Genomic DNA, 23780 nt, shown 5'->3' on the forward strand with positions numbered 1-23780 from the left:
GGTAGAGAGAAAATATTTTTATATATTGACTTCATGCACAGCAGTACTGCCAATAACCCATCATCAGTAAATTGCAGACTTTGCAGTGAGCTGCTGGTGAGTTTATTCAGATACTTACTGCATGAAACGAATCACACTGGGAAGGACAGGGGCAGTTTGGCTATGAATGAGAACAAACTTTAAGAATAGATCTTAGTCAGATTGCACTTCTTCTTCACAACTGAGGGAGCCATCTAAGGGCCAAGGTAACACCAAAAAGTGAAATATTTTCAGTAGTATGTAGTAGTATATAAAATTGTTCAGGTATGCAATTTTCTTGGCTTATTTATTTTGCTTCTAATGTAGTTGATCTACTTGAGATATTTAAAGACTCATTTAGTAATGGTACAATATAAAAGTTCATCACATTAAACAGAAATACTTAGGAAATCAATCATTTCACGTAGCTGGCCTTCTGTTTGGCTCTTAGTGGCAATAGATGAATACTGCTTAGTGCAGATGATGATATTGGGTGAAATCATGGATTACACAATGGATTTCTGACTTAACTACTGTTATTAATTTACTAGTTTGCAAATCAACATTTCCCAACATAAAATCAATTTTTTTTTTTTTCCCAACTCTTACCTCCAAGTAAGGTTGCTGTGAGCACCAAATAACATCTGTTCTGGCGCCAAGAGATTGCGTTCAAGTCTCCCACAATCTCTCCAAATTAAAAACCTGACTGGATTTGTCACTGTACTCGCGGCAGGATGCTCTCATGCCTTGCCCAACAGCCCAGTTTAATCCTCTAAAAAGAATATTTTAGTGTCACATCGAACTAAATCATTTTCGTCTGAACACATCATTTCCAAATGGCCGCCTGAGGTCCTAAATCCGGACGCTGCGGACGGGGACAAGCAGGTGTCCTCCGCTGCAGGGTCGTGAGGGGACTCAAGCGCCTTCACAATGGGACGTCGGAAGCCAGAAAAGAAACCCGAACACACGGGGACAGGTATAACCCCTCCTCGCAGGTGCAGCAGAGAGGCCCGGATCGCAGAGGACTCTACCCTAAGGCTTGGCAAGGAAGCAAACACTGCTTCCCCAATACGTCAAAGGGCAGGATGCACAGGGTCGCAGGTCAGAAGTTGAATTTCAACCCAGCCTGCGCTGTGTCCCAGCGCGTTCTGTAGCCCGGGCACCGCAGTGGCACCTGGTGGAAGAGAATGAGGTTGGCCGGAGCAGGGGACACTGTGCCACTGCAGGAGAGCTCCTGGCAGCGGGGACAAACCACCCCCTCCGCCTTCGGAGCCCGAAGCCGGGAAGAACCGGACCCGGCTGCTCACGCTCTGCTTTGCCCTTTTGGCTGAGGGTAGTTCCCCGCCGCCGTGCGCCCAGGCACCGCTGCCCCGGGGTGCGCCTCGTCTGCCCCCGGGCGGCTGCCTGGGCACCCGCAGCTGGACCAACCATGGTCCCCCCGAGCCGGGACAAACTTCCTCCTTTCTGGGCCCCCGGCCGAGCTTCCCTGGTCGACTGCTGCAGGCGCCCCCACCCGGCACAGCAAGCTTCCTCCCTGTTCCTCCGCAACCCCGAGCCCCGGGCGCCTAGCGGTTGCCGCGCATCCGCTCCAACAAAGCCGGCGGCCCGGAGGCAACCCGGTGAGGCGCTGGGAGTGGCGGCTGGGGTTGCCAGAGCCCTGCGAAGGCACCCTCCCACCGGGCGAGTGTAGCGTGAAGGGGCAGCGGGGACGTGGCGGGCAGAGAAAGGAGAAGAAAGTATCCTGCTCTCGGCGGGAACGAGAGCCTTCTTCGCTGATCCACGCTCGCTCTGCTTCCTCTGCCCGAGCGTGTCCGCTTGTCCTGGTGGCAGTTGGCAGGGACAGAAGGAGAGGTAGAGGGGACGCAATGGCCTGGCGGGCGAGCTGCTCCCTTACCTCTGTCCAGAGTGAGCGGCTGGACCACTGTCAATGTCGCCATGTCTGCCGTGGGAGCCGAAGTGACGCTCGGCTTCAGCAACAGCAACCGCTTGTAGTGAGAAAAAGAGGAGGAGATTGGGGGCGGGGGTGGAGAGGGAAGACAGAAAGGAGGGAGAGGCGGAGGGAAGGTGGTGGTGGTGGTGGTGATGGAGTAGAAGAAAGCTTGGGTGGGTAGGCAGCCAGATGGAGACGCAACTGTTTCGCTGCGGGCAGACCTTCAGATGCGGCGTGAAACAGAGCAGGTATCGGAGAGCGACTGCATCGCTGGCTCTGGGAAAGAGGGTTCTCTGCCCTGGAACTTCGCTGTTCCACCCCGAGGAGCGCTACATGGGTGTAGTTGATGTGTTGCTTTCTTTCAACTTTCCAGTCAGATAAAATGGTCAGAGTATACGTGCGTCTTCGGAAAGGGACAAGATTGAAAGGGGATATGGGGGAAGGAGGTAGATTAAATATTTTTCAGATTAAGATAAATTGTCAAGCCTGTAATGCCATCATCCCCTGGAGCGAAAAATGCTTCTAGGTCAGAAAATGTTGTAATAGATATAGTTGCTGTTAATTTCTGTTAGTTTTTTTTTTTTTTTTTTTTTGAATGTTGGCATTTAACAGTATGCAAGATAACTGACCTAAGGGCAGGGTTCCGTCACCAGGTCTTTATTAAGGTCCTGAGTATATTACACCTTAAAAGCACACTTTTTAAAAATGGTTTTAAATTTAAAAGAGAGAAAGAGAGAAGTTTCATTACTAAGTTTGTAAAACATGTACCTAGCACTTTTTCAGGTTATTTAGTCAGTGGTTATTCAGAGTTCTCACTTTATTGACGTGTGTCAGGAATTGAGCTAGGAGCATTACATGCCATGCACCCTGGTCTGATTTAGAAATTCAGTACAATTCCCGCTTTCCTGCAACTTAGGATCTAGTGGGGCATGATGCTATTAAAAGGGTGACTTTAGAGTCAGTTGATCAGGATTCAGTTACTAGCATCTTCAAATGCTAGCTGTGACCCCTTCAATTACTTCCACTATCTTGCCACTGTAGGAACTCTTATTTCCTGATGAAGAGATTCAGAAGTATATAGAAAAACTGTATAAGCAGAATGGTGATGAGTGTGGGTTTAGGATTGTGAAGGAAAAAGCTCCCTCCATTCCCTTCCCTATGACAGAGCAGAATTGTTTGGGGCAGCAATACATTCTGTTTTATGGCAAAATATTGGTATATGATCTATGTCATTGTCTTCTGATCACAATACAGATTTCTGGAGATCTTTTTCATCCATTGTCTATACTTTTAAAAAAAGAAGCAAGACTTCACCAATAATTTGAGAAAGTCAAAGATGATTGACCATACATCCAACATACCCTAAAGATATCCCTAAAACAGTTCAACATGTCTATATTTTCACTGAAATGCCTTAGAAAGAAACTGATCTTGAAATTCAAGTCTTAGTTATGTGCTCTTGAGAAATCATGTAATTTCTCACTGATCCCCAGTTTGCTCATCTGTCAAACAAGGGAATAACCTTCACTCTCACTGAGGGTCTGTCAAATGAAAAAACTAATTTCACCCCACAGTCTTCCAAATTTTGTGAGGGTCTGAATGTGCTTTGAAGAGAGTAAGGTATATACAAATTTATTTATACAACAAGCATGCATCCCATCTGAACTATTTGGCAAGCACTCTGCTAGGTGCTGGCCTTGCAGAGATTAATGAGTTGTGGCCCTGTCCCTGGATAGTGCTGGGTCCAGGCTGGGAGATAAATGAGCAAGCTGTGAGAATTCTAAGCATTCAGTGCTCTAAGCATGACAGAAAGGAAGTGCTATGGGACTGAGAAAGAAGCAACAATTCTGCTTGATTATCATTATTCACATCCCCTAAATCAACAGAAAGAAGTTGAGTTGCACCCACTAAAGCAGAGTATGTTTCAAGGTTTTGCACAGAATATCAAAACAAATTCAATAATTGAGGATGAAAAGAACATACAGATCTCTTGGCCACTAATGTAGTTCTTTTAAGAACATATTTTATTATTAATATGTATTTGAGCAGCTTCATTCAACACTCTAAAAGCCATAATCATACCTATTTCAGCAGAAATCTGAGATTGTGAGGTCCATGAAGGTAGGCTTTTTGTCCTTTTATTTCCCAATGTTATCCCCAACACCAAACATTTAATAATAAGTTTCTAGACTTATGCCTTGAGCTCCCTAATGAAATTTTGTTTTATAACTCTTTCTATGTTAACTCTGTAGGGTGTTTATAAAGACTGAAAAAGAAAGAGGAAACACAAATCACCTCTATATTCATTGGTTATTATTTCTAAGAGCACCAGCTTCAATGCCTTTAGCTTGTGCCTATATAGTTGTTGAAAATGAATAATTCATTATCTGTTAGAATTTGTGTTTTATGAAGTATGAATAACTACTGTCTCTCCAATAACATATATGAATTTCTATATTGAGACATGCAGAGACATAGCAAAATTTTCATAATCTCTTTTTTTGTTTGGGTAGATGTGACCATACTTAACATCTCTCAAATAATTGCTGGATCACTTCATGTATCAACGTCAATATACTTGGTCTACTCATATTGTGTTGCTTTGTAGATTGTGTGTTATTCAGGAAGTTTTTAAATCACATGGGATTATACTTTTATCAGCTTGGTTACACAGTCACTACAATTTTTCATTAAAGAATACATAATAATTTAGTTCATTGGCACCTGTATTTTTAATGGAATCAATCAATTCAATATATACTTACTAAGCAGTTTATATGTGCCAGGGTTGATGCTAGGTTGTTTTCTCTCCCCTCCTCTTTTCAGTCCAGAAAAAGTAGATATTGTTATTTCACTTTATGGATAAGCAAGCTGAGACTCAGAGGTTGGTTAAGCAATTTGCGTAAGAATAGTAATCACTGTATAGTAATGCTTGTGCTGTTCATTAAGAAACAGACTTCATTTTGTACTTTTGAAGATTTAGTGTTTTCAGCATTGTATTTCAGAGTTCCAGATATATATCTATATAGTTATCTATCCATCTATATCTATGTCTATATTTCTCTCTATATATATTCTTTCTCTTTTTTGTTATGTTTGAGATGTATTGAAAAAAAAGGGAATGCATTGAAATTTAAGTGAAAGCAGAAAAAAACTATGACACAGGTTCCATTTTATATAAATAAGTTAATATTGAAATGACTACTTACTTTGAAATATAAAATCTGTTCATTAAAAAAAATCATTCACAGGGGAGAGCAAAGAGGGGGAAATGGGAAAACTGTAATAGAAAAACAATAAAAATTCATTCAAAGTTACATTAAGATGTGTTTCCCTTAACTGAATCTTTTAAAATTATGTGGCAAAATCAAGAGTGGGTTTTCATAAAGCATTAGCATTCCAAGAATATGTGTTTAGTTAGATTATAAATGGAGTATAATAAACAGTTACATATGAGAAAAATAGCACATTCAAACTGGAATTCTTTCAGCCTTTGGTGTTAGAAATTTTCTTTGCTTCAAAATATCACGTTATCTTCTTTAATTCTCACAACTTTGTCAAAATATCACTAGATTAATATGAAGTGGCAGCCTATACTTTGGAACATAAATGTTTGTGGTTATTTTAAAAGTCATCATCCATAGAGAATCTTACTACATTTATTTTATCCTTAGATTGGTTTTGATAACTAATTTGTCTGCTCACTCAACAAATATTTATTTGTACTTACTATGTGCTATGCACTGTTTCTGGCACTGGGATTTCAATAAATAAGAAAAGGCCCTGATTGTGTCAAGGAGAAAGAGATGGTAAAGAAAGTAATAAACAAACAGGAGAAGATTAAATAGTGACTAAATACTAGGCAAAGAATGAATTATTTGACATTTGAATTGGGTCTACAGTAATGTCAGAGTTACAAAAGGTGGAGCTAAGGAGAAGGGCATTGCCAGGAGCAAGAGAGCAAATACAGGGATGGGAGGGCAGGTGTGGTACATATTTTGATAAAACAGGCAGTTTGATTTGGAGTGTAAGAAAAACAAGCCTAAAGACAGTCATTGAGAGTCAGGCTGTGAAAGATCATATCATTAACAGAAACATAACAAACCTTTTCATGAATTACCTTGTGTCCATCATAAAATGAAATGTATAAATGCAATCTGGGCTAAGAAAAAAAAACTGTCTCGTACCATCTACATTAAAAATTATTATTATAATGTCAGAATGAAATGAAAAGTTACTAATTCACAGTTGGATGTTAGAAAACTAAAGATGAAATATAAATAGTAAAAGTCAATTCCAATTATTTTTTATTTCTTTCAAAAGAAATAGAAAAGAACTTTGAGAGAAGAAAACCTGTAAAATCTATTATCTATTGACTCCTGGGTTGTAGTGTCTTATTTGCATTATTTTACATTACCAGTTATCATGCAAATCATAATGCTTAACTGTTACTCTGATTCTGCCATAGGCAATAACACATATTAATATAATAAGTGCAGATTCTTTCAGATACTATTTTATTTATGCCTATATAACTTGGAATAAAAATGATGTTTTTTGTTTGAAATGTACATTGTTTTATTTTCACAGTTGGAAGTTATGATAGGTATTTTTTTAATGAAATTTAAATTTAAAGCTTAGACTGTTCTTCTTTTTCTTTATGCATCTCAACCTCATATTGACAGCATTGGGAAAGCCTAACTAATACAAGAAAAGCAAGATAAATAATTTTTTTAAGTGATACTGGACTCATCTTTTTTTCTCACATATACGCAGGAGGTAGTTCCAGACTTTTAGAACCCACAACCCTTAATGGTTTTAAAAAATATTTTTATTACCATTGCACATTAAAAACTTAAGATGTTCAGTTTGGGGTCAAAAATTATGCTTTTATCCAACAAATGTTTATTATCCACATGCCATAAGGCAGATGTTTTTCAGTGTGTAAGGACATTCATTGTTAAACATGGAAACAGTGCCTGTCCTCATGGAGCTTAGTTTTTCTAGGAAGGGAGACATAAAATACAAATATATAATAAATCAGGCAATCTTAGGTAGTTAGGACCACAAACTGATATACTGAAGCCTGTTCACACCGCTATTCAAAACCCAATTATGTGCATCTTGTCCCAACATCACTTTCAGTGGCATCACATTGGTAGCTTTTGATTGGCCACAATGGGAGTATTTACACCATGGGTATTGGCAAATATTATATATTGAAGATTGCCCCTCCCCCGACTCTGGAAGCCAATTGTTAAATATTTACAAGCACACCAAAGTGTCCACAAGAAAAGAAAACAGGAAGTTGTGATGAAGTATGCATCAGGGGAGGAGGCTACTTCAGAATGGTCAGAAAACAAGTCACATTTTACTTGATAGAAAAAAAAAATTTAAAACAACAAAACTACACTGTGGAATGCTGGGCCTGAGATAGAGTTAGAAGAAATAGAGGCAGTCATACTATCATATTTTGAGGAGTTTATAAAATATTTGGAAAAGACATAGAAGAATCAATGAAAGTGCATAAAATTAACTACAAAATGATCTATTTATAAGAATACGTGATATTATAACTTTGTATGTGTTAAAGATATACCAAAAAAAGAAAAGTCTGGATTCTGTAAACACTTGCTGGAGGCTGTTTACATTCACTTTCAAAAGAAACGTGGAGATATTTCTTTCCTACATGTAGATAATAAAATATTAAACCTTTGAGCAGAAAGCTACTCTTTGTAAATTTGAATTAAAAGATTGCTAACCAGGTGAACCAAGATCTTCAAAGAGCTTGCATGAGAAACTAAAGAAAAAAGAGCGACATGATCATTATAATTGAGTGTCTATGTTGCTAGAGAATCTTTCCATAGTGAAGGGAGCACTCCATTAACTTGATCTTTAAAAAAAAAAAAAACACAAATGATGGTCATTGCCCATTTGTTTGGGACTTGAACACTATTAAGAGGCTTTTTTCTTGAAAATCACCTCAATAACTGACTTCTTAATTTTTAATCTAGCTGAACTTATTTATTTTTAATTCTGGTACTGCAGAATTAATTAAGAACATTTGAGAGAAACAGACGAAAAAGCCACGATCTTCTAATTCTTCCCATATTGTGACCCAGTGCAGGAATTGAGGCCAGTAACAGAACTGAGATGTGCTGAGGGGCGTGCTTGTCCAGAAATTTATAAGCTTAAGAACAAAATGCATCATTAGCATGGACAGCACATTCAGAAGATTCCAAACTCTTATTTGTCCTCCAATGCTCTAATTTAAAGAAAAAAAATTACTACAATTTTAATTACTTTGCATTTAAATATAATCTGCTGTGCCCAATCTGAAGCATAGATTATCTTTTTCTTAAAAGTTATCAGTGGGGAGATCCAAGATGGCGGAGGAGTAAGTGGAAGCTACACTAACCTCCTCCCAGGACCAGTCTGGATTTACAACTTAATTTTGGAGAAATCATCTGGAATAACCAATGGAACACTAGCTGGAAAGAAGTCTTATAACCACGGAGAGACAGAAAAGGCCGCTACATCACAACGTGACCGGTAGGGAGTGCGGAGACGCGGAAGGGCTGGCTGGGCTCACACGGGTGGCTGCTGAAGGGACTGAGAAACAGCTCAGCAGCCGGGGATTCCCCCTGAGAAGGGCAGGGTCTAAACCCCCAGCTGGGCTTCCCAGCCTACAGCGACAGAGTGGAAAGTAAAATAGTATCAGCTGTGAAAAGCGAAAAGCCACAGGCTTTCTTGCTAGCCGGAGAGAAACAGCAGGAGAAAAAGAGCTCTTAAGTGGATCACATACGAAAATATTTTGGCCACCACTTACCCTGGGCTCAAGCAGAGGGAAGGCAGAGAGGACTGGAGACACTTGGGGAGAATTTGGCACAGTGGCTTTGAGGGGAGAACTGGAGGAGCAGCTGACTGGGTCCCAGTGCTGACTCATCCCCAGTACTGCGGGTAGACCATTCCCCTCCAAGTGGCGTCAGCCTGAGGGGAAGCAAAAGCCCTGCCTACAGGAATTAAGCTGCCACACCCACAGTTCTTAAGCCTGACAGCTAATCACAGATTGAATAGATTAACAATCAAAGAAGACAGACAACAGCAGTAGATCCCTGGAAGTCTCCAACAGGCTGCCTAGGGCCAGACTGGTACAGGATCTGACGCCACCAGAGGCAGATCCAGGAAGTGCAGATCATTCCAAGAAGCACCAACAAACAATAGGAGTCAAAAAAATGGGGAGACAGAGAAACAACCTCCCATCAAAAGGAAAGGTAGAATCCCCAGAAAGAGTGCTAAATGAAATAGAGGGGAGCGAACTATCAGATATGGAATTCAAAACATGGATTATGGAGAAGCTGAATGAGCTCAGCGGAAACTTCAAAGAACTCCAGAAAAACTACAAGGAACTCACAGAAAATTACGTGAGCATGAAAAAGGACATAGAAGCTATCAATAAGAGCCAGGAGGAAATGAAAAATACGATCTCTGAATTGAAGAACACAGTAGAAGGAATTAAAAGCAGGCTAGAGGAAGCAGAAGATCGGATCAGCGAGCTGGAGGACAACCTACACAAAAACTCCCAGACAATGCAACAAAATGAAAAAAGACTGAACAAGACTGAAGAGGTTCTAAGACAGCTGCAGGACAACATGAAACGTAATAATATCCGTATCATAGGAATTCCAGAAGGAGAAGAAGAAGAGCAAGGGATAGAAAACCTCTTTGAAAAACTAATGACAGAAAACTTTCCTAACATGACGAGAGAAAGAGTCACGCAAGTCCAGGAAGCACAGAGGGTCCCAATGAAGATGAACCCCAACAGGCCCACCTCAAGACACATCATAATTAAAATGGCAACATTCAAAGACAAAGAGAGGATCCTAAAAGCAGCAAGAGAAAAACAACTAATAACATACAAGGGTACTCCAATAAGGCTATCATCAGATTTCTCAGCAGAAACACTACAAGCCAGAAGGGAATGGCAAAAAGTATTCCAAGCAATGAAAAACAAAGGCCTACAACCTAGAATACTATACCCAGCAAAGCTCTCATTCAAAATGGAGGGTGAAATAAGGAGCTTCCAAGACAAAAGAAGCCTAAAAGAATACATCTCCACCAAACCAGCAATGCAAGAGATGCTAAAAGGTCTGCTCTAAGAAGATAAAGAAACAGAGAGAGACAGAGAAGAACACGAGTACAAAGGGGAAAAATGACAATGAATAAGTACTTATCGGTAATAACCTTAAATGTAAATGGATTAAATGCTCCAATTAAAAGACATAGGGTAGCTGAATGGATTAGAAAGAATGACCCACATATATGCTGTCTACAAGAGACCCACCTTAGAACAAAAGATCTACACAGACTGAAAGTAAAGGGATGGAAAAATGTATTCCAAGCAAATGGACATGAAAAAAAAGCCGGGGTAGCAATACTTATATCAGACAAAACAGATTTCACAGCAAAGTCCATAAAAAAAGACAAAGAAGGGCATTTCATAATACTTAAGGGAAAAATCCATCAAGAAGATATAACCCTTATAAATATATATGCACCAAACTTAGGAGCACCCAAATATGTAAGGAAACTTTTGAAAGACTCCAAGAAAGATATAGACAACAACACACTCATAGTAGGGGACTTTAACACCCCATTGTCAACAATGGACAGATCTTTGAAGCAAAGAAACACCAAAGATATGGAGGCACTGAACAACACTCTAGATCAAATGGACTTAGTCGATATATATAGAAGTTTTCACCCCAAAGAAGCAAAATATACATACTTCTCAAGTGCACATGGAACATTTTCAAAGATAGACCACATGGTAGGACACAAAACAAGCCTTAACAAATTCAAGAAAATTGAAATTATATCAAGCATCTTCTCAGATCACAATGGCTTAAAATTGGAAATCAACCTCAAGGAAAAAACTCAAAAACATTCAAACTCATGGAGAATGAATAACATGCTATTAAATAATGAATGGGTTAACAATGACATCAAGGAAGAAATCAAAAAGTTTCTGGAAACTAATGATAATGAACACACAACAACCCAAAACCTATGGGATACAGCGAAAGCAGTCCTAAGAGGAAAGTTCATAGCAATACAGGCCTACCTAAAAAAGCTAGAGGAATATCTAATAAAAAATTTAACCCTACAGCTACAAGATCTAGAGGAAGAACAACAAGCAAAGCCCAGATCAAGTAGAAGGAAGGAAATCATCAAGATCAGAGCAGAATTAAATGACATAGAGTCTAAACTAACAATTCAAAAGATCAACAAAAGTAGGAGCTGGTTCTTTGAAAAAATAAACAAAATTGACAAGCCTTTAAGCAGGCTCATCAAGAAAAAAAGAGAGAGGACCCAAATAAATAAAATCAGAAATGAAAGAGGAGAAATCACAACTGATACCACAGAAATACAAAGGATTATAAGAAATTATTATGAACAACTGTATGGCAAGAAATTTGACAACCTAGAGGAAATGGACAGATTCCTGGAAACCTATAGTCTTGCCAAACTGAATCAAGAAGAAGCAGAAAGTCTGAATAGACCAATAACAGCTAGTGAAATTGAAGCAGTAATCAAAAAACTCCCAGCACACAAAAGCCCTGGACCGGATGGCTTCACAAGTGAATTCTACAAAACATTTAGGAAAGAACTAACTCCTATCCTTCTCAGACTATTCCAAAAGATACAAGAAGAGGGAAGACTGCCAAACTCATTCTATGAAGCCAGTATAACCCTAATTCCAAAACCAGGTCAAGACACAACAAAGAAAGAAAACTACAGGCCAATATCGCTGATGAACATAGATGCTAAAATCCTCAACAAAATATTGGCAAACCGGATCCAGCAACACATTAGAAAGATCATACACCACGATCAAGTAGGATTCATCCCAGGGATGCAAGGATGGTTTAACATTCGTAAATCAATAAACGTAATACACCACATAAACAAAATGAAAGACAAAAACCACATGATAATATCAATAGATGCAGAAAAAGCATTTGATAAAGTACAACACCCATTTATGATAAAAACTCTCAGCAAAATGGGAATAGAGGGAGCATACCTCAACATAATAAAGGCCATATATGAGAAACCTGAAGCCAACATCATACTCAATGGGCAAAAACTGAGAGCATTCCCCCTGAGATCAGGAACAAGACAAGGATGTCCGCTCTCCCCACTCCTATTCAATATAGTCTTGGAAGTTCTAGCCACCGCAATCAGACAAGAAAGAGAAATAAAAGGCATCCAAATTGGAAAAGAGGAAGTAAAACTGTCATTATTTGCAGATGACATGATAGTGTACATAGAAAACCCTATAGACTCCACAAAAAAACTACTCGACCTAATAAGTGAATTCGGCAAAATAGCAGGATACAAAGTCAATATTAAGAAATCAAAGGCATTTTTATACACCAACAATAAAAACTCAGAGATAGAAACTGAAAGAAAAATTCAATTTACCATAGCAACAAGAAAAATAAAATACCTAGGAATAAACTTAACCAAGGAGGTAAAAGACCTGTACTCAGAAAACTACATAACATTGAAGAAAGAAATTAAAGAAGATACAAATAAATGGAAGCATATACCATGCTCATGGATGGGAAGAATCAACATCATTAAAATGTCCATACTACCCAAAGCAATTTATAGATTCAATGCAATCCCTATTAAAATACCAGCAACATATTTCACAGACCTAGAACAAATACTTCAAAAATTTATATGGAACCAAAAAAGAGCCCGAATAGCCACAGCAATTTTGAGGAAGAAGAACACAGTAGGAGGAATCACAATACCTGATATCAAACTATACTACAAGGCCACGGTAATCAAAACAGTCTGGTACTGGCATAAAAACAGACATATAGATCAATGGAATAGAATAGAGAGCCCAGAAATAAACCCAGGTTCATATGGTCAACTAATATTTGACAAAGGGGGAAAGAACATCAAATGGAGTGAAAAGAGCCTCTTCAACAAATGGTGTTGGGAGAACTGGACAGGGACATGCAAAAAAATGAAACTAGACCACCAACTTACACCATACACCAGAATAAACTCAAAATGGATCAAAGACTTAAATGTAAGCCGTGATACCATAAAAGTCCTAGAGGAAAAAATAGGCAGGAAAATTTCAGATATCCCACGTAGCAACATTTTCACTGATATATCTCCTAAGGCAAGGGAAATAAAGGAAAGAATAAACAAATGGGACTACATCAAACTAAAAAGTTTCTGCTCAGCTAAAGAAAACATCAGCAAGATGAAAAGGAAACCAACCATATGGGAAAATATATTCGCCAATGACATCTCAGACAAGGGATTGATCTCCAAAATATATAAAGAACTCATACGACTCAACACCAAGAAGACAGACAACCCAATTAAAAAATGGGCAAAGGACCTAAACAAACACTTCTCCAAAGAAGACATACAGAGGGCCCACAGACATATGAAAATATGCTCAACATCACTAGCCATCAGAGAGATGCAAATAAAAACCACAATGAGATACCACCTCACACCAGTCAGAATGGCCATAATCAACAAATCAACAAACAACTTGTGCTGGAGAGGATGCGGAGAAACGGGAACCCTGGTGCATTGCTGGTGGGAATGCAGACTGGTGCAGCCACTATGGAAAACAGTTTGGAATTTCCTCAAAAAACTAAAAATGGAACTGCCTTTTGAACCAGCAATTCCATTACTGGGATTATATCCGAAAAATCCTGAAACACCAATTCAAAAGAACCTATGCACTCCAATGTTCATAGCAGCACTATTTACAATAGCCAAGTGCTGGAAACAACCTAAATGCCCATCTGTAGATGAGTGGATCAAAAAACTGTGGTACATTTACACAATGGAGTTCTATGTAGCAGAAAGAAAGAAGGAACTTCTACCATTTGCAACAACATGGATGGAACTAGAGAGAATTATGCTTAGCGAAATAAGCCAGGCAACGAAAGAAAAATACGTTATGCTGTCACCTATTACAGGAAACTAATGAACAACACAAACAAATGAGCAAAATTGAACCAGAGGGCATAAGCCTATGACCGCATTACCTGAGTGATTGTCTGTACGCATAAGCCTCACTTAATCCTCTCTGCAACGCTGCCTCCGGAGACTCAACAGTTTGGCTGAACTAAATGGCTGAGTTGGTGAAGAATGGGGTGGTCTGTGGGCTTCACTTTAAAACTGAATTCTCTTTTCTATCCTAATGGCTTGGACAGAAAGGGCCCAGAGGTCTGAGAGGGGGGAAACATAAACTATTTCCCTCAGCCCAAACTAAATAAAATGGGCAAAAGGTTTTGGACAGGAGAGATGTGCCTAGCACACCTTCCTCCAAAGAAGCCCTTTTTTTTTTTTTTTTTTTTCTCCTAATGTGGAACATTGAAAAATTAATCCCTGCCTTTTGCCACCTAGTAGTTATGGATTGAATGATGCTTTTTAACCCTTTTTGCCAAATCTGTTGCCCCCAGAACACAACAAGGATGCCAGCCTGCTAAACCAAGCACGCCGTTGTCCGGAGACAGCCAACTGACCTGGAGTCTGCATGATCCTTCCCCATGTGGGAAGGCCACCCTCCCCTCCACACCCCCACTCTTATTAGGGATTTCTGGACCCAAGGGTAGGTAGGACGACGACCATGTCCAGCTTGAAGCAGCTAGAGGAGCTTGAGACCTTCGCCCATTGTCCTTTACAAGATTACAAAGGGTCTTAATATCTGAGAGGGAGGGATAGTTATTTTTTACGAACCATGGGTATGGACTTGGGGGGGGATGCTGGGGGAGGGAGATACTGGGTGGAGGGGAGTAAAGGGGAAAAAATTGGAACTACTGTAACAGCATAATCAATAAAATATATTTAAAAAAAAAAAAGTTATCAGTGGGATCAAATTATGCTCTGTTAGACTAAGTTCCTCACTCTCAGCTTCTTGGTTTTCCCTGCCTTTCTGGCCTTGGATGAATTCAACCCCTTGCCCATGTAGGTGGACCTTTCTGATACTTATAATCTTACATGCCATTCCCCAAGTCTGCAGTTATGCAAGGTATATCTGCTTTCTGAAATGTATCATCTCTAAGAAGTTTCCTCTTTCAAATATTTCTTAATTTTACTTGTTGCTCAAAGCATTTACTTACATAATACATAACATTATGCCTTTATTTTGGCCTCTTGAGAACTTAACTAAAATGAGAAAACTTGAGACAAATGAGGATTATTTTTTTGTTTTTTGTTTTTAATTGATTTATTATTTTTTCTATTACAGTTGTCCCACTTTGAGGATGGTTTTACTTTGAGTATCTCCAGATTCTTGTCACCTGGAATTTATGAATATTTTTGTCTAAGCCCCAAATCAAAGCAATCTCAAATAAATAGAGAAAGTAAGCAAATCTCTGCCATTTTTATCTAGGATAGGCAAGTAAATTATTCTATTAAAACTTCTATATAACTTACATATTCCCTTGTTAACACGCATTTTGTTATGAAATTTTAACTGTAAAGTAATGTGCATGAAAAACAATTCTCAAAGGATATTATAAAGGCCCACTCACCACAAGTAACCAATGTGAATAGGGATTTTATGTGTGTGTATTCTTCTGGAAAATTTACACACATGCACAGCTTTTTAAAACTCAAATAGCATCACTATACACCATATTTTACACCTTGATTATTTTATCTAGTAGTATTTTCATGTCAATACATGTTGATTAAATAATCCTTCTTAACTTCGTAAAATTCCATCAGAATAGTTTCATATAGATGTACTTCTAGGTGGTTTTTAGGTTTTTGCCATCTCAAATGGTGCTACAGATGAATTTTTTTTCTTATTTATATAATCTTTAAGAACATGTATTCCCTTCATTTATGGCCTTCTACTTTTGTATAATACAGTGCTACTATGACTTTTTTCAATGATACGCTTCCAGATTGCAATGCCTATGACCATTTTATTTCTGCTTCTTTGTATAAATTCTACCACATACCAATTAATAACTCAAAAGAAATGTATACTTAAATGAATTTCTAAAACCTAAAATGCCAAGGTAATTAAAAAAAAAAAAACTTGTTGCCATAGACCATTTTATCCTGTTTAGAATGTATGTTATGATACACCATCCAAAAACCCATTAAGTCAACAATGATTATGAAATTTTTCAACTAGGAGGGCAACACTATATATGTCTAACAAGTTAAAAAAAGTTTTAAATTAAAAATATAATTTTAGATATTTTATTAAACATTTTATTTTCACCAAATGAAATAAGAACACACAAACACACACACAAAACAACACAAGGAGATGTTTAAGTACTTTATTTTTCAAATAAAACAACACATTGATTACTAATTGGTGAAAAGTATATGTAAAAATAAAAACAAGAAATATTTTTTCCTTAAATGTTACTAGTTAGTATTTGAAAGAATACTTTAAAAGTCAGTGCATGTAGTGCTCTCTACTGGTCTTATCTTTATTACAACTACAATTAATGTCAAATTTGTATTTACAAAGAGGGTCATGAAAATCATTTCTATCCTAGTATTTTTATTTTAATTTCTATTTGGCTTCTACTTTACATGTGTGTGTGCACATGTGCACACAAAAATTCATTCTTGAAGTTCTGTACTGAAATCAGTTTTGAACTCTGCAAATGAATTGTTACAATGCATCATCACAAATATTGAATCACATAATAAAGGATAATACAAAAAGATGGATGTAGATTTTAATGTAAAGCATAATGCTTTTCCCTTAGGTTAACAAGCAGTGGCAGCATGTAAGGTCCTTGCTTTTCTGGGCCCCTGTGGATGACAGGTGAAGGCTTCCCAGGAAGAGAATGGGTGGTTGTGTATGTTTTGCAGTTCATAGGAAACAGAGATCACCATTGTCGGCTCTTCTCTTTCTTCTCTCTGCCACACCTTCCTGCACCAGTCCCCTACTAATAAAATATCAACTTACTGTTGCTTTTTCTTATGAAGTTTAGGAGGAAATTTTGTTACCAATATTTATGAAAGCCATTTGTTTCAGAAAAGTGTAAACGTGTGTATGGCGCAGGGAAGGGAGCGAGGGAGAGAAAGCGAAAGAGAAAGAGAATATACACTCATTCATTCTATGTTTTATGTCCAGTGGCTACTATGTACTAAGTACTGTGCTTGCTAAGTACTGAAGATATTGATATATGTATTATTGATATTGATGTATATTGTATGTTATATATATTATTTAACAAGTTGTGTCTACTCAAATATGTTTTTCTAGAGTGAGGAATGGCTCCAGCTCAAACCCAGGTGACAGTCAGTCCAGTGCTTTATATATTACACTACATTGTAACACTAGATTGTAAATTTAATAAGCAGACTGACAATGTTGGTTTGCCACTATATACTCATTGCCTGGCATAAAATTTATGTTTAGTAAACATTAATGAAATAAAGAATGAGTGAAGAACCATACTCATTATAAATACATTTTACAATGGAAAATTAGTTCAGCTATGTTTATTGGTTGCTTACTTTATACAAGATATTTCTCTACTATATATTTTTGAGATTTACCATAAAAAAGATAAATAAAATGTGGACTTAGCCCTATAGGAATCTATAGCTGTCACAATTATCTACAAAACAGGGTAGAACGTGGTAAATGTCATGACATACAAGACTTATGAACAAAGTATTACATGGAATATGGAAGCCATTGCAAAAAAGATGGCATTTATGCTGCATCTTTAAAAATAGGATGATTTTTTAGGTGAGGGCAGGATTAAAAGACATTTTGGTTGAACTGAACAGAATGTGTAAATGTATGGAATCAAGAAACAATGGTTTTTATTCTATTTTTAAAATAGTCCACCTGACTGAAAAATGGAAAACACAAAGGAAGTAACAAAACATTAACACTAGAAAGAAGCTGGTAAAGAGGGGAACAGCAAGTACTCTATGAGGCCTTGAGAGTCAACCTATGGAGTTTAGGATTTATTCAGAAGACCTTTCTGGGCAGAAAGGTGATAGAACTTTTTTATTTATTTATTTATTTATTTTTTTGAGGTGACATAGTAAAATCTATTATAGAAAAAATGATTACAAGTTCTAAATATATATTAATGGAAAGTCAAAATTATATCACCTGGTGATGTTCTAGTCACATCTGAAGAAAATAGATCCATTCAGAGGCCCTAGAAACAAAGACTTGGCCCATTGGTTGGAGGGCACTATTTTCTTCAATGTTCATCATGGTAGAAATTAAAAAACATATTATTTTTTGAGAGTTGATGAGTTTGGCTGTAAAAGAGTTGTTAGCATACAAAGAAAAAGTATACAGTGGTTTAAGTTTGAAATTCTGAGGACTCAAGATTTCTTAACACCCCACATTCTTTTTCAAATGTCATGTATGTACCCTCAAATATTTCTGCTTATTTCTGAACTAATCATTGTAGTAGCTTATTGTATCTTGAAGTAATCTAAAAAGAAAAAAATGAAGTAATGGGGAAAAGATGAGAGATTTTTATGTGGCTAGGATATAAGCAAATGCTGGTTTGCATCAAGGAAGAGATATTTATTATGGGAGGCTTTCGGGAATTATTGAGGAAACCTCATCTTTCCAAATGAGCTTTGAAATAATGATACTTTGTTAATTCAGTTGAAATATTTTAAAGAAAATAAGGAGACAGGGTGACTACAGAGATTAAAATTGTGGTGCATTGAATACTTTATATCATTTCTGTAAAACTATCATCACCAATTTTAAAATTAGAGATAAAGCTTGGGAATAAATGGAAAATGTCACTGAGCATATAGAAGTTATACAGGAGTACGAAAAAGTAGGTTTACAGTTGTGAGCACATGAAACAATTTATTCTTGTATTATTACTTATTAAATATGATTTATTTGTATTACAACTGTAAACCAATTTTTTCCATCCAGTAATATCAGCTGGGAGGGATCTTTCCCTCCTTACCTCAAGTCTTTATATGTACAACATTCCCACCACACATTTTCAGTGTAATAATGTGCTTGTATGTAGTGACTGATGTCTTTATTCAGACTGGCAAATATACAAGACAAAAATTCATATATGTATAAGACATTTTATTCATAGATAAGAACTTTATGTTTCATTTTTATATGGGATGAATATAAATGTTGTAGCTCTTAAGATGCAAAGTATTTGCATTTGCTGTCAGTGGAATGTTCACATTAGTAGATGAGATAAAATATTTAGGGAATAGGAGAGATGGTAAATGAGCAAGTTAACAATTTTGTGTTATATGCAGCTCATAATTGAAGCTCTGTGAAGAGCTCCCACTGAGTCAATGGGAAGTGTGGGTGGAGTTAGTGCCAGGTTAATTGTTGGATTCTACATCATGCAGGAGAAAAAGTGGAGATAAAATTGCAGCATTTATATTTCTGCCCTCCAATTTTTCTTCATCTGTGTACTTGTTATATTTTCTTTACTTGTTATTACTTATACTGCATGTCTGTTATTTTTCCTCCCTTGACTCCTTGGGTTATTGAAGAAATGTAACGTTGACTTCCAAGGGATTTTAAAACTAAAGAAAATACCATTCATCTATTCATTTTCCATATAGAGTAGAAATATAGTTCCAGGGAAAATATTACCAGGTAACCTCATTGAAAAAATAGATTTTGTGAGGGAAGAGGCATTTTACTAGATGTATCAATGGCATGCTCAGGATTGCGGTATACCACCAATGCCGAGCCTGCAGGTAATTTTAATCTGACAGGTCATTTTTCTTTTTTAGCATGTTTCTAGTCCTTTGGGAGCCACCTACTCAATGACTATGAAAGTTTCTTCCATGTAAGGTAAGAACCTCTGACTTAAAATATGCAGCTTCAATAATTTGGTTTCCATATTCCCTCAGTCCTCATCTTTACAATGTGATTTAGATCTGGGTTATAGTATAATAATATGTCAAGGATATTACTACCTAACTAACATTAACTCCAGGTTTAAATTCTCTTTAAGTTTGAGACTTCAGGATATTATCAACAATTTTTCAGTGCTTCATTGATTCGTAAAGTTAATATTTGTGTAAATTTAAAAAAATGCCTGTATTTTGCATCTCATATACTGATATATTTGTTTCTTCATGATTTCACTTTTCAAATTTTTCACTTCTGCGTTTGCTTTTATTTTCATCCTTTTTATCAATATTAATATTGCCTTTCCAAATTTTTATTTTTTGAGATATCCATTTGTTAGGGAAAGCATTTACACAAATCCTGAGGGAACTGAAGGTAGCGAAAAGCAATATAAAACAACCTTTTGTGGACTGTAAATTGTCATGCTTATTAAATGCAAAAATCCTTTTTAAAGGGGACTAAACAAAGCTTACTTCTCTTTTTTGTCTTCATCTTTCAAGGAGAGTGCTGGAAAACAACCCTCATTAGGTTACAACTTGTATTGAATAGCTTAGTGAAACACAAATTAAATTGGTAACCTTTTTTCATCACATATAAGATCATTTTTTGAATTATTTTTATTAAATATTTTATCATTGTTCTATTATGGTTGTCCCGATTTTTTTCCCCCTTTGCTGTTCTCCACCCAGCCCACCCCACCCCCCATTCCCACAGCCAATCCCCACCCTGTTGTCCATGCTCATGGGTCATTCATGCATGTTCCTTGACTACTCCCTTCCCTTTTATTCCACCCATATCCCCTCCCTCTCTCCCCTCTTTATATGTTTAAAATTGTCATTGCCTTGTTTATCTCACAAAGGTTTTTGACAGGAAAAAAGCCTGTTTTGATTTTTAAAAATCACTTAGAAATCTTAGTTTTAACAAATCCAAACACATCCTTTAATTTAATTTTTGCATAAAGATTATGTATAATTTTAATAATAGTTTATTTTTATTGTATTTTTCCATTGTAATTTATCCCCCTTATATCCTCTTCTACCTTCCCCACTGCAATCACCACACTGTTGTCATGTCCATGAATCTTTTTCATTTTTGCTCCATCCCTCCACCCCCATCAACACCCTCCCCAGTTGTCAACCTGCTCTCCTTCTATGAGTCTGTCTCTATTTTGCTTATTAGTTGCTTGTTCATTAGATTCCACGTATGAGTGAAATCCTATGATAGTTGTCTTTCACTGACTGGCTTATTCTACTTAACATAATGTTCTCCAGGTCCATCCATGCTGTTGCAAAGGGTAAAATTTTTCTTTTTTCTTTTTTAATGGCCAAGTAGTATTCCATTTGCCCTGGCTGGTTTAGCTCAGTGGATTGAGCGTCGGCCTGCGAGCTAAGTGTCGCTGGTTCGATCTTCCAGTCAGGGTACATCAGAGAAGGAAAACTCTGACTCCAAAAAACCTCCGCTGCCTTGCGGCATACCTCTTCAGGGGAAAGGCTAAGGGAGTAAACCCCGACAGAAAATCCGGAGCCGGAGTCCCTAAGGCGGTTTGACGTTGTAGTCAACACCGGCAACTCCTGCAGCGCACCTGAAGCCAAGCTGTATTGACTCCGTCTTTCCCTTGGACCCTTCAGCTGCGAAGAGAGGGGGGGTCTGCTGCATGGGCAACAGCAGACCCTCCATATCACCCTGCCCAGGCTCTGTAGCTTCAGCGTCATCGCAAGATGTCGATTCAACACGGGAGGAGACAGATACCATGTCACTCCCGAGTCGGACTGCACAGCCATTCTTGGCGGTGCAGATAGACTCTGAAGAAGCTACACCATCGTCTCTCGAGACAGACGGCTGCCCACGACGACGACGACGAGTATTCCATTGTGTAAATGTATCACAGCTGTTTTATCTACTCATCTACTGATGAACATGTGGACTGCTTCCAAATATTGGCTTTTGTAAATAATGCTGCCCATGAAATCCTAGAAGAAGATATAAGCAGTAAAATCTTGGGCATTGCTTGTAGCAATACTTCTTTTGATATATCTTCTCAGGCAAGAGAATCAAGAGAAAAAAATAAACAAATGGGACTATATCAAATTAAAAAGATTTGCACAGCAAAGAAAAGCATCAACAAAATGAAAAGACAACCCACTGTATGAAAGAACATATTCGCTGATACTTCTGATAAGGGGTTAATATCCAAAATTTATAAAGAATTTATAAAACTAAACAAAATAAATCCAAACCAAACAAACAATCCAATTAAAAAGTGGGCAAAAGACTTGAATAAACACTCCTCCCAAGAGGACATACAGATGGCCAATAGACATATGAAAGATGCTCAATGTCACTAGCCATCGGAGAGATACAAATTAAAACCACAATGAGATACCACCTCACACATGTCAGAATGACTACCATCAATAAATCAAGAAACAACAAGTGCTGGCGAGGTTGTGGAGAAAGAGGAACTCTTGTGCACTGTTGGTGGGAATGCAGACTGGGGCAGCCACTGTGGAAAACACTATGGAGATACCTCAGAAAATTGAAAATGGATTCTATGTCTGGGAATTTATCTGAAGAAACTCAAAACACTAATTCAAAAGAATATATACACCTCGAACACATTCTATGGTAAAAAGTCTTATATAATTATGTTGTTCTTAGGTTTATTGATGACTTTGATTTTTCTCTTATCTATTATGGAAACCATGATTCATACGTTCATTTTCCTGGATATACAAAATACATTTTTAATAAAATTTAAACTAATTAAAATGTGTTAATATGTCTTTCTAAAACTTGGTAACATCCTTCTCTCCAACAGATGAACTCTTTTCAATGGGCATTATCTTACTCACTGAGGGAATATAAGTGTGTTTCCTTCAGAATAAGAGGTGGTTGAGCTTCTTCATCTTCTTAGCCTATAAGCTCTACCTCCTACAGGGTTCATTTAATAATATTCTGGTGATACTCATAACTAAGAAGTTTTCATTTGGACACCATAGCACATAGGCATCATACTATTGTGTAATTCTATATGTATCACTGGATTATTTAAAATTTAGAATCCAGGGATTCTTTTAAAGAAACTTATAAATGTGGAAATATAAAAATAGATATAGACAACTTCAGTTGATCTTTCAGCTTTTATCTAGCAGTAAAAAGAAATATCTCAATGACAAATGCATTTACCGAATTCAAATGAGATTTTTATAATCCTCATCTTGTGCCAGAATTTTTTCCATTAGACTTCTAAAGTATAAATATCAAGACATAATTCTATGTATCTTAAAATTTTCTATGATTTTAGGCAAAAGACCTAGTTCCACTAATTAATATTGGGCATGTTGCTGAGAGTTAAACCAATACTGGGAAATGTGGAAGTTCTTTACTCTTTTAAAGGACAAAAGCTGAACATGGACAAAACCATATTTGGGTTTAGCTTTTATTTTTGTTTTTTTTATCTTCACATCTAATATATGAAAAGTGATTAAAGCATGTCTGAATAGGCAACAATACTAATAAAAATATATTTCTAAGTATTTATATCTTCTAAGTATTTATATTTATATTTTGTGTACTAACTGCAATACAACAGGCAGATTTATTATACCTTAAAATTTCTGAACCCTGATGAATAGATAAGTTATCTGTATTTGGCACATTTAAGCGCTGTTAGGGAGGGCTGACTTCTCCTTACACTGCATTTGCTTTACAGTCTGGCTGTGATTTTACAAATTACAGTGAGATTGCTTCTTTCCAGGGTTAAGTTCTGAAGTTATCTACGAAGGCAAAATTGCCCTTGAAATCCTTTACATCACTCATGAAACTTGGTTTAGGGTCTATACTTTTATATAGTAATTCGTAAGTGCATTAAAATTTGAGGAGTACTTTGCTAAACTTAAAACAAATTCT

The 23780-nt window shown here is 37.2% G+C and overlaps 1 protein-coding gene and 1 long non-coding RNA gene across 3 annotated transcripts in view; one reads left to right on the top strand and one right to left on the bottom strand.

Moving 5' to 3' along the window:
* The window catches only part of LIN7A (lin-7 cell polarity scaffold A), a 149111-nt gene extending 147120 nt beyond the window's left edge, over positions 1–1991 (bottom strand). Inside the window, exon 1 of the mRNA XM_090275668.1 lies at positions 1913–1991. Coding sequence (XP_090131794.1) covers positions 1913–1955 — 43 coding nt within the window. The 5' untranslated portion in view covers positions 1956–1991. The remainder of the gene's footprint in view (positions 1–1912) is intronic.
* LOC150012267 (uncharacterized) lies at positions 1270–22295 on the top strand. Of its 2 annotated transcripts, none has more exons than XR_016510734.1 (4): positions 1270–1637; positions 19751–19811; positions 20372–20444; positions 21914–22295. It is a non-coding gene; the product is annotated as an uncharacterized LOC150012267 (long non-coding RNA). The 2 variants fall into 2 exon arrangements; XR_016510735.1 differs by lacking the exon at positions 1270–1637 and adding an exon at positions 1767–1869.
* The last annotated feature ends 1485 nt before the right edge of the window (positions 22296–23780 follow it).

The sequence above is a fragment of the Furipterus horrens genome, unplaced genomic scaffold (genome assembly GCF_987537825.1).
Source record: "Furipterus horrens unplaced genomic scaffold, mFurHor1.1.pri manual_scaffold_4, whole genome shotgun sequence".
Taxonomy (NCBI): Eukaryota; Metazoa; Chordata; class Mammalia; order Chiroptera; family Furipteridae; genus Furipterus; species Furipterus horrens.